The 12,170-nt window shown below is 42.7% G+C and overlaps 2 protein-coding genes across 2 annotated transcripts in view; one reads left to right on the forward strand and one right to left on the reverse strand.

Annotated features, from left to right (window-relative positions):
- On the forward strand, positions 1-1,630 carry LOC109483306 (melanin-concentrating hormone receptor 1-like). The gene is made up of 2 exons (XM_019786299.1): positions 1-84; positions 677-1,630. Exons 1-2 carry the CDS (start codon positions 31-33, stop codon positions 1,628-1,630), a joined length of 1,008 nt encoding a protein of 335 aa, XP_019641858.1. The 5' UTR covers positions 1-30.
- A 2,636-nt stretch (positions 1,631-4,266) lies between these two features.
- LOC109483307 (somatostatin receptor type 5-like) overlaps positions 4,267-12,170 on the reverse strand; it is a 9,040-nt gene continuing 1,136 nt past the window's right edge. The window contains exons 2-5 of the mRNA XM_019786300.1: positions 8,771-8,953; positions 5,880-6,170; positions 5,062-5,372; positions 4,267-4,810 (exon numbers count right to left, since the gene is read on the reverse strand). Of these exons, the coding sequence (XP_019641859.1) occupies positions 4,417-4,810; positions 5,062-5,372; positions 5,880-6,170; positions 8,771-8,953 (1,179 nt within the window). The 3' untranslated portion in view covers positions 4,267-4,416. The remainder of the gene's footprint in view (positions 4,811-5,061; positions 5,373-5,879; positions 6,171-8,770; positions 8,954-12,170) is intronic.

Below are 12,170 nucleotides of genomic sequence, written 5' to 3' on the forward strand. Positions count from 1 at the left end.
AGCGGTTTCCTCGGCGCAGTCGCAGTAGTCATGCCGATCGTCTTCTACGTCATCTTTGTGATTGGGATTCTGGGTAATTCTGTGGTGAGTAGACGGTATTTTTTTGCTAAAGAATGTAGAATTTTAGAAAACAATATACTATAAAACAATACTTTCTAACAAATGTTTATATTTAATATATGCTTTTGTCACATATATCGTTACATGTGTCATGTGTCGTTACATGTGTATCGTTTGTCCTCATTTATTTATATATAATTATGTTTTCTGTTGTAGAAATTTCTATCCCGTGTTGGTTTTTGTATACAGCTTAATAATTTCTGTATACAGTTAAAAATCTACGTTACTTTTTTTTTATTCCGAAACATGTAATCACAAGACGTGGTGACGACACACTCAAGTTTTGTCAACTTATATTAATGCCGACACCAACACAGGGACAGTACAATACTCATTTACACCTGAGCGAAGTGAGGAAAGTCGTGTAAAGTGCCTTTCCCAAGGGCACAAGATCGGTGGCATGTCAGGACTCGAACCCGGGGCCTCTGGTTCCGAGTCGAGAACGCTGCCGCTGCGCCACACGACCCCACTTATTACGTTACTTAATAGTGCAATTTTTCATATGTGTTTCATGAATTCACGCCCTGTTTTATTATTTTTTCGTGGCCATTTGCAGGTGATGTACGTGATGATCAGGCACACCAAGCTCCGCACGCCCTCAGACATCTTCATCTTCAACCTCGCCCTGGCTGACGAGCTCTTCCTCATCGGGATGCCGTTCTTCGCCCAGCAGTTCATCTCCGACGAGTGGCAGTTCGGCTCGGCCATGTGCAAGATCGTCCACACCTTAGACAGTAACAACCAGTTCGCTAGCGTTTACATCCTCACCACCATGAGCATTGACCGCTACCTTGCCATCAGCCACCCCTTTCGCTCCATGTCCTTCCGCACGAGAAAGGTGGCCATCGTCACCAACGTTGCGGTTTGGGTTGCCTCCCTTGCCTCTATCTCTCCTGTCATTGCCTTCGCTAGACAGAACACCTACCCAAACGGGCTGCGCGTTTGCGAGATCAGTTTCCCAGACGCTACCGACATCTATTGGTTCACAATCTACCAGTTTATCCTGGCCTTTGCCATCCCCGTTTGCATCATCACGTTTTGCTACGCGAACGTGTTTCGCAAGCTCAGGCAGGTGGTGAACCCGGCGGCCTCAAACGCCGAGAAGAAAACAAAGAAAGTGGCTAAGATGGTTCTGGTGGTGGTCATTGTTTTCTTGGTGTGTTGGCTGCCGTATTACGTCATTGCGCTGGTGAATATGCAGATGAGCTCGGGCCCTTCCTACGCTTTCCTGGTGTCCTACTTCGTCAGCATCTGTCTCGGCTATGCCAACAGTTGCATCAACCCCCTCATATACCTGTCCTTCAGTGTAAAATTCAGAAAGCACGCTGTTAACACGTTGTTGTGCAAAGATTGCCGGAAGCGGCGTGTCCTCCCGGCGCCCATAGATGACGCCATGTTGCTGAGGGACCTAAACCTGGGGAGGGGGGCCGTGTATTACTCCGCGGGAAACGACAGCGTGTTCGGCAGGGACAGGCCCGTCATCGCGTTCCCCACTTTCCGAACGGTGTAGAAAAAAACATTGCCGCTCCTCGTCGCATGATGGAGTTGTGACAACAAAATCCCAAACGTGACTCAGTCCACATACACCATCAAAACCCATAAATTTACACATTTGTGACAATCTTTCAAACTAAAAAGGTATCTTTCTTCCAAAATGCATATCAGAAGAGGGACATTTTGAACTTCTAGCTCTCTGAATATAGCTAGCTGCCGCCGCGCCGCGTGTCTGTGAAGCTGGTGTGTTACGCCGAGGGGCGGTTATACCGGCTATACCGATACAGATAAAGACCCTGTCTAAACTACATTTTTATGGCTTTTTAATTTTAAATGCATCTACTGTAAAACTAAGACGGCCTTGCCCTTAATGCCTTGCAAGCTCATTGACCTGTTGCATATATCGATCCCCTTTTTAACTTAAAACATGGCATATTCTATCTATGGTTCTTTCAAGTAGTGTTGAGCGAACATTGGCACCTAATGCGCTTCTTATACAAACCTGTAAAAGCATCTACTTGCTTTGATGTTGTTTTTGAAACAGGAGTATCCTATATCTAAAGGTTTTGTGACGTCTATAGTCAGGGCTGTACTGACGTCGACGTCCGCTAATAAGGACTTGAAATTTCAAAGGCCATTTTCTGGGTTGCCTTTATAGATTTTACTCACGCAGTAGATAACATATTTAGGGTTTATAGTCAATTCAGTTTTATAGTGGTTGGAGTAGTTTTCTCAGATAAACAGTCAAAAAGGTGTTGTTTTGGGGTTGTCAGTGAGCTCGTTTTATCTATTGTATATTTCAAAAGAGTAGATCAAAGTGGAAATGTAAAATGATTTTTCACGAAAGGCGCGCGAAGCATATAATGTCATTATGGTACACCCTGGGGCCAGGTGGTAAGTGGTTTCGTAAGTCGCCATATGTGTCCAATTCCGTGGGCTTCAAAGACTGAGATTCAAACTCCCAACGGGCATGTTTAACATTTTGTAGGCGATACAAGTAGTGCATTAAAAACTATGAACCGTAACTACAAATATTGCGTAAAACGCGCTGGTGTCTATACTTGCATCCAATACAGAATTGTTTTATTGTTTTTGCTCGTGTATACGTATATATACATTGCCATTGTGTTTTATGTGTTTTATTCTGCTTTATTTGTGAAGAAAAAAATGCTCAGTACTCGTTCGTTGGTATGTCGTACATTTACTATGATATTTAAGTCAAATTGTATTTCTATTATTGTGAATGCTGTATTCTTAAGGTTAAGGTTTGAGGTCTAAAGTGTATAGGATTTATTAAAGGTTTTAGTATTGAAAAGATATAGTGTTTGCTTCGTACAATTCTTGTACTTTGTTTTGAAAGATTGCTCGCTTATTTGTTGTACTTCTTTATTAGTTACCGAGACTTCAGTTGTGTTTGGAGTTGTGTTTGAACAATGGGCTTACGATATTTTAGACGTCGCTAAAATTGTTTTTCAAGTATGCCAATGTGTATCATGATAAAATTGTATTAAGTGAATAGCTTCTGTATTAGATATTTGACTCCGGATACGGAGGTATTGTTTTGGTTGGGTAATTCTGTGGGTTTGTGTATATGATAAGGCGGTTTGAAGGCACAGTTTTGGGGGGATTTCATGGTTACTGTTGATTGACAGGGTGGTCAATCCTAAAGGTGGCCCAGCACGCCCTTGGTGGGAATAAGAGGTCGGTACGTGGGGGAATTCAGGAAGTAATTAACTGGGTGTAAAACCTGATTACGTCAGGCAGTTCCCTCCACAATTTCAATACATTTACGAAAGCCTAAAACACTTATCATCTGGTCTGAAATTTCCGATTTCTTATGTTGACTATATATTATGTGAAGTTGAACAGTGCTAGATATTTGTATAACTATTAATCGGAATAAAGATTATTTATGAAACTTCTGATTGTCCGAAATATGTATCTTTATTTAAATGAAAGGATGAGTACAATATAACAAACACTAATAGATTCTTCACCATTGTTTTTCGTTAGTCTGGCACTATTGCTTCAAACAAGATATTTAAGCGCCTCCAAGCGCCCGTTGTTATATTGCACTGTAATACGTAATCCACACACCTTACAACATTTTTGAGAGAAAAACAGATCTCTTGATAGACAATCTGAAGAAAACACTCAACTACACAATGTCTATATATCCTGGTTACATTATCAGCAAGGATGTTAAGTATCTGACATGATAATGACATCGTCAATAAAATACATATGTAGGAAAGCACATCGAATTTATCAAGGCAAAAGCTGGTAAATACATGTACATCTGTCCTGATACACCTCAGCAACCTTTCGCCAGGTGGCGTGATTTTACTGCTACATGCTATCCGCATATGTCAGAAATCTTGTCTTTTATGAAATATTTAAAGAAGACATGACACCAATGACAATACAAAAGTTCTTGAAAACAGTCGACGTCAAACACACAGGCGTTTTTCAATGAACAAATACGTTTGGACAAAAAATACATTCTTCTGATGTTAATGCACATCGCGTCTTGCAAATCATACTTTCTTAAAATTTTTGGTGTTAATACATATTTTATTTTATTTTAATTTTTTTATTATTTTTTATTTTGTTGTTGTTGTTGTTGTTGTGGTTGTTTTATTTCTGCAGCCAGTTAATTCAATGAAACAGCGACATTAAGGACAAGCGTTTGGACACTTTGGAAAGGTAAAAATATATGTCAAATTTCTTATTTTGGGGAGCCTGATCATATTAATTGAAGACGTACATGCGTCTTATATACTCCTCAATCTCTTCAAGATTCTACAACTGCATCTCCGTGACGGGTTTTCTCAGGAACAGTGCCCGCGATGTCAGGCTCGACTCCGCCACGGACAGCTGGTTGCTCGGACCGGCGGCCTCCATCGCTCCCCCCGCGGTGTTTTCTCGCAGGTCGATGGCCGACGAGCCTGACGGGGTCGGTTCTCCGGCCCCGCTCGGCCAGACGGCCGCCTGGTAGGCTGACCCTGGCCGGTGACTGGTGTTGTCGATGTCGTCGGTGTTGTTCCTGCCGCTGCGCTGCCGGCTGTGGCCGCCAGGGGCCACTCGCCGCTGGTGCCGTCCCGTCAGGCCCCGCGGGAGCGCCTTCCGCCAGTGTTTCCGGAAGTTCTTCCCCACGAAGGCGTACAGGAGCGGGTTGAAGCAGCTGTTGGCGTATCTGTGGATGGAAAAAGCAGAAAAGGATATACATGTATCATCATAAATAAATAAAATTGTGTGAGTGAGTGAGTGAGTGAGTGAGTGAGTGAGTGAGTGAGTGAGTGAGTGAGTGAGTGAGTGAGTGAGTGAGTGAGTGAGTGAGTGAGTGAGTGAGTGAGTGAGTGAGTGAGAGTGAACGAATGAAAGGAAATGTGTTAGCGTGGGAACGAATGAATGAATGAATTACCGAGTAAATAAATAGCCACTCACCCCATACACATGCTGAAGAAGTATCCCACGATGAAGCTGTATGACGGCGGGCCGGTCATGGTCAGGTTGACCAGCTGGACCACGTGGAAGGGCAGCCAGCAGGCGGTGAACACCAGCACGATGCACACCAGCAGGCGCTTGGTGGACTTGTGCAGGTTGTGATGCGGGTGCTGTTGGCCAGAGGGCGCTACTGTGTTGCTGAGCCGGTGGATCATGAGGAGACAGCAGGCCGTGGTGACGACCAGCGGCACCAGGAAACCCAGGCAGAAGTGGTAGATGGTGAAGTTGTAGATGCCGTCAGGGTTGGGCAACTGTAGGGAGAAATCAGGGAAATCTCAGTCGCTGTCAAGGTTGCTAAACAAAGTGTTTGTCCACGCGCGTTGTATATGTGTGTGTCAGACGGGAAATATGCATGGCGGCGAGTTCAACAGTGGTAGGCCCATAAGCAATAAGAAAATCATTACAGGCTATCACAAAATCTGTACTTATTGCCAAGATAATAAGTAATACTATCATGGCAGTCCATCTGTGTTGGTAGTGACATGTTTAGAGTTAAAAATTTAGATCCAACACAAAAAGTTCTCTCACCTAGAGCTTTCGACCAGTCACTCTGGTCTTCCTCAGTAGGCTGACCCAGTGAGGCTTGTCACGGGACCCAGTGTTGACGTTACACTTTAAAGAAGCCAAGACACAAGCCTCACTGAGTCAGTCTACTGAGGACGACCAGAGTGACTGGTCGAAAGCTCCAGGTGAGAAAACTTTATGTGTTGGATCTAAAGTTTTAACTCTAAACATAAATACATAATAGTTAGTTAGACCTTGAGAATGCAGACGTTGGTCCCATCCCGATACTGGACCTGGGAGGCGTATATCCACACCGGCAGTATGGACAAACCAGACGCCACCCAGGTACCCACGTTCACGATAACTGCTGCAAAACGTGTCCGGTAACCCAGGCAACGCATGGGATGATTGACAGCCAGGTAGCGGTCGATGGCCGTGACGGTCATGACGTAGGTGGAGGTGAACTGATTCTGCGCGTCCAGAGCCATGACGATCTTACACATGACTGCTCCATACGCCCACTCCTCAGACGCGAACTGGTGGATCTAAACAAACAAACAAATAAATTAACAAACAAACACAGTGTGAATCCATGGCCATTACGATCTTACACATGACTGCTCCATACGCCCACCCCTCAGACGCAAACTGGTGGATCTAAACAAACAAACACCGTGTGAATCCATGGCCATGACGATCTTGCACATGACTGCTCCATACGCCTACTCCTCAGAGGCAAACTGGTGGATCTAAACAAACAAACAAACAAATAAATAAATAAACAAACAAACACTGTGTGAATCCATGGCCATGACGATCTTGCACATGACTGCTCCATACGCCCACTCCTCAGAGGCAAACTGGTGGATCTAAACAAACAAATAAACAAACAAACAAACAAACACTGTGTGAATCCATGGCCATGACGATCTTACACATTACTGCTCCATACGCCCACTCCTCAGACGCAAACTGGTGGATCTAAACAAACAAATAAACAAACAAACAAACACAGTGTGAATCCAGGACCATGACGATCTTACACATCACTGCTCCATACGCCCACTCCTCAGACGCAAACTGGTGGATCTAAACAAACAAATAAACAAACAAACAAACAAACACTGTGTGAATCCAGGGCCATGACGATCTTACACATGACTGATCCATACGCCCACTCTTCAGACGCAAACTGGTGGATCTAAACAAACAAATAAACAAACAAATAAACAAACACTGTGTGAATCCAGGGCCATGACGATCTTACACATGACTGATCCATACGCCCACTCTTCAGACGCAAATTGGTGGATCTAAACAAACAAACAAATAAACAAACAAACAAACAAACAAACAAACAAGGAAACACTGTGTGAATCCATGGCCATGACGATCTTACACATGACCGCTCCATACGCCCACTCCTCAGACGCAAACTGGTGGATCTAAACAAACAAACAAACAAATAAACAAACAAACAAACAAACAAGGAAACACTGTGTGAATCCATGGCCATGACGATCTTACACATGACCGCTCCATACGCCCACTCCTCAGACGCAAACTGGTGGATCTAAACAAACAAATAAACAAACAAACACCGTGTGAATCCAGGGCCATGACGATCTTACTCCATACGCCCACTCCTCAGACGAAAACTGTATGAATGACAATAGCATACTGGACTGCATTAGCTACATGTAGTCTATTCCAGCTAAACATGAAAATTTTCATGAAGTGGGATGAAGGAGGATACAAAATCAGTCACATTTCGGACTGAATATACATCTCTTCGCAGCGCCACCTAGTGGCGAGAAGTAGAAACAGAAATCATTGACCTGAAGAATTCAGCAAAAGGACTGCCGAAATGTTATGTATTTTACTTTATATATACAGTAACTCTAACATCCACTAAATAAGCAGTTGGAGTTGCAGCCCAAAGAAATATCGTCTGCAACGGGCAAAATTCTGAGGCAACGTTGACCAAACACCCAACGAAAACCGTTTTAAATCCGGGTTGTGCAGTCGCAGTGCTTTCTGCAAAGTGCTCACTAATAAACGGTAACGCAAAAGTATTTTTCAGTGTATTAAAAAAAAAACAAGCTGCATTTTTCATTATATACATAGCCTTGAAGAACATAGTAATCGATCAACAACCGCGACAGCATTTGGCGTCATCCGCGTAGTAAACAAACCTTATTGCCTAAACATTATCAACTCATTGCAATTTCGTGACCTAGCTGGTATTTACGTCTTTGTGGGCTCATTTTTATTCATCCTGTAAGCTTTAGAATCCTAAAGGGCAAACCTACGTGCACATTAATGTATTTCTAACATGTATGGTGCATAGCTGGATCTGTGTATATGAGGAATGCTAGGCCCTGTGGATTATGGTCTTAACTAGTTTCTGTTTATTGAATATTTATGGTGTACATTTTTGTAGACCCTACCACATAAATGCGTGCCTAGATTTAATAGACGGATTCGATTTAGATAGGAAGAGCTATCTTGGCAAGATAGCATCTGAACTGGTTTCAAAACAATCCTCTTGGAGTCATTTACGTACAGGGTTATTGTCATGTATCTAGAACATCTTCCTCTTGCCGTAAGCGCGGTTTTTAAGATAGCATCGCGGTTTGAAATGTCAACTAATTACATTAGTCTCTAGCTGCATCCTCTCTGATATTAAACAAGAAATCGACGATCTCAAACCTCCGTAAAATGTTTGGAGTGCAATGCATAATTCATTATGGTAACTATGGTAACCCACACAAAACAGCCTCATTTTATACAATTACTAAGAAGCGAGAGGAAGTTGAAAAGACTAGTATACATTAGACGTTTATATATGCATGTAACAGTTATATGTATGTGTATTCAATTTGTATTTGTATATGGTTGTAATCATGTGACCTGTGCTTAGCCCAGTGGGGCAAAAATGTACAATAAAGGTCTTCATTCATTCATTCATTCATTTCATCTCTTTATTTCCTCCATCTTTGGAGAGCCTCGTAAAATCGGTACAATACAAAATAAAATCTCATTCTTTGACATTTACAAGAGGTTAAGTAAAATACTTTCATTACCCCCGTACTTAAAATACTTTCATTACCCCCGTACCGTCATTCATTCATAACCCCCGTACCTGGAAGGGCATCCCCAGCATGAAGAGCACGTCTGCCAGCGCCAGGTTGAAGATGAAGATGTCTGCAGGACTCCGCAGTTTGGAGTGACGCGCCATGACGTACAGCACGATGCCGTTACCCACAAGGCCAAGCGCGCAGATCAGCCCGTACAACACCGGCATGACGACGGACACGTCAAACTCCTGCAATAAACAATAACCAAACAATGCCCAGACTATGCATAAAGTACAAAATGACTACAAAATGACTAATAACCTAGTGGACGTTCCAACTACCAAGTACCTAATAACAGCCCAGAAAAGAACAAGAAATAGCCGTGCCTTCAAGTACCAGAGTTATCAACCAAGAATTGACCTGTTCAAAACTTCATTCTTTCCTAGAACTAGTGGAACTCGCTGTCACCAAGTGCGGTAGGGGCATTATCATTAGATAGCTTCAAACAATGTTTAGAGTTAGATGTTCAAGGGTTAGGTATAACAAGTCGTTCCGTGTAATATAGCCAGCTGCCGCCGTGCCGTGTGCCTGCAAAGCTGGTATGTTATGCCGAAGCTCGATTATACCGGCTATACAGATACAGATCTATACAGAATAACGTAGTTGTTTGTTTAGAGTTCAAGCGTATTAAAATACAAAATGTTTGAAGCCCAAGTCCATATTTCAAGGTTGCAAAGAAAAGATTATGAATTAAGATTTGAAAAGTCTGTTGATACACCCTTTTTCGCATCTCTGCTGTCACCGCTCATCTCTATCCCTATCTCTCTCTTTACTGTCCATCCATCTCCCTCCTCCTTTCTGTCGTTGGTAAGATTGAAAACATATTTACACCACACCAACAGCCGGTTTCCTTACAAATTCTAGATCCTAACTCGTCATTTGATTTTACTGGCGCCATTGCCTTCACAGAAACAGACAAAAGCCTACTGTCGTTACGTCGGCTGAATGAAACATCCCCGTCCACAGTTGGTAGACAAGCTCCGAGCTGAAAATACAACGTTGATAAAATCCAACATTCTGTGGCTAAGTACTAAAAACACACACGTCAAACTTTCAATAGATGTTTTTTTTTCCTATGTGACAATAGTGTTTCAGACGTGCTCTGCATACGACAGCTTCTACTCAATCTATATGATAGCCGACTCAATGGTAAACCTGCAGAAGTACGAGTAGATATGAATTCTAAGGATATTGGAAGCGGCGTGGTTTCTTATTTTTAGACGTCTAGACATAATTGTGTGCGAGTACTGAGATTGCATCTTTTGGGAGCTCTGCACTGATTCCTCATTCAAAGAATGCAGCCGTATTCTCGCATCATCCATTCAGCGTACGGACTACGGATTCTCAATGACAGTTATCAAAATTCGCTGGATTATTGTGGACCCAAGAGAAAATCTTATATTTGTTGAGTTTGAAATGTCATACTTCTTGGAATTTTACCACCGTGTTCGGGTTTTTTTTTCAGTGTCTATTTGTGTCTGCCTTTATGTCCTTAGTTATTTCCACACAATGTTAAGAAGATCGGATTGAAAACCAGCCTAATGGTGTTTATATCAAAATCAATTTTCGACAACTGAGACCGAGGAAAATTTAGTGACATCGCTACATGTATTTGAACTGACGATAACCACATCCCCCCGGAACTTGCCAATTTGTTGCAATTTTACACCGGTAACTGAAAATGCCACTTTTCATATTACGAATGTCGTGTGGTGGCGCCATCCTCATAAGAAACACTTTAAAATTGTACTGTTCTTGGTGGCAAATGTGCAGATCTTGGCTAATTGGTTCGTAGAGTGGATTGTTCGTAGAGTTGGTTCGTTGCCAGGCACACCATCACTAGAAAGCTTTTAACAACTCCTGCAATTAAATGTGAAAAGATTGTGTGTAACAAGTCGTTCGGTGTAATATAGCCAGCTGCCGCCGCGCCGCGTGCCTGCTACGCCGGTGTGTTACGCCGAAGGGCGGTTATACCGGCTATACAGATACATAAATTCTCATCAGTGTTTGGACACAGTATCAACGATTAGCTGAAAGGTCCGGTGGGCGTCACTCCGACTTACTGAGGAAATTTGTGTAGCACAACATCGGGCATGTTACAAAAAAATTTTCTTGTAATCTAAAGCTCATCTTCAATTCCAGACATTTGAAAATTATACACACGTTGTTGATACGATATCCAATAAATTACACAGCGGGAAAATTTGATTGAAACGTTTATGAAAGATACACCATAAGATTGTTTTTGACAATAGGTTCCTCAAATGTACGTGATTACACGTGTACTTTACTAACAACATCGTTAAAATACGCAGCGAGCCTCCGGAACATTTGTTCGGGTCCTGCTGGGTTTTGACGTCAAAACAAGTCGCGACCGTCAGTTTCCTTCACATATATAATTATCAAGGCCCTTTCATTTTCTCGCTACCTAGGGTAGAATTACGCCAAAAAACAGCTATTCAAGCAACTGAATATGATTTTGGACACGGTCATGACCGTTTCCATTTCCTATTCGGCTCGATCCGGACAAATTGACCGCTTCCAAAATCATGTTCATTTGCTTGAGTAGCTGCTTTTTGGCGTATCGTATTACCTGGATGTCTAACCTTCATCGACGTAGGATGGAATTGTCCGGATCGAGCCGAATAGATTTGCTTCGATCCGGATCAAACCGAATCCGATTCAAGCAATTAAATATCGTAAATAAACAGATCGTTTCCTTATTTAGTCAAAAGGAAGACTACTACTGCAGGCTTCTTATAAAGAAGAGGATGTCTTTTCAAGTGTCGAACAATGGATGCAGTGAAAAAAAGAATACGTTTCATTTGGAAATGTACTAGAAACTGCCCATATGTAGCTTAAACCAGCCTACTAATACAAAACAAGTGGCGACATCGCATTTTTGCCTTATTGATATCAGTGCGCTTTGGTATAGAATTGATTCTGTTTACTACATTAAAAGAAGGACCAGGAATTTAATTCAAATTGAAAATCCAGTTGCTGTCACCATGAATTGCATTGGATGCCTGGAGAAGGTTCTCGTAACCACAGGTCAACGCACCCGCGATCAACAGCGCACCTGTGCGTGGGCACGCAGAGCATCAGCTAGCTCCGAACGGCCTCGCGATCCAAACCCGACAACCCGCTGTGCCGCCGGCGGACCCCCTACTGGTCGTTGATGCCACATTTGGAATTCTCTAAAGAGCTTTTCATGGAGTGATTGATGTAAAGGTGACGCGAAGGTGACGCGCAGGCGTTCCCACCGACAGTCTTCAGGAGTCGTGAAAAATCTCGCCTCCGCAAAGCTCACAGAAACTAACTTTCATGGCTGCTATACACAGTACAGACTTAGGTTAAAGAAATTACTCCCGACTTACATGTAAACAGTAACCAGTACTAAGGTTG

This window comes from Branchiostoma belcheri, unplaced genomic scaffold (assembly GCF_001625305.1).
Source record: "Branchiostoma belcheri isolate BF01 breed outbred unplaced genomic scaffold, Haploidv18h27 scaffold64, whole genome shotgun sequence".
In the NCBI taxonomy this organism is placed as follows: domain Eukaryota; kingdom Metazoa; phylum Chordata; class Leptocardii; order Amphioxiformes; family Branchiostomatidae; genus Branchiostoma; species Branchiostoma belcheri.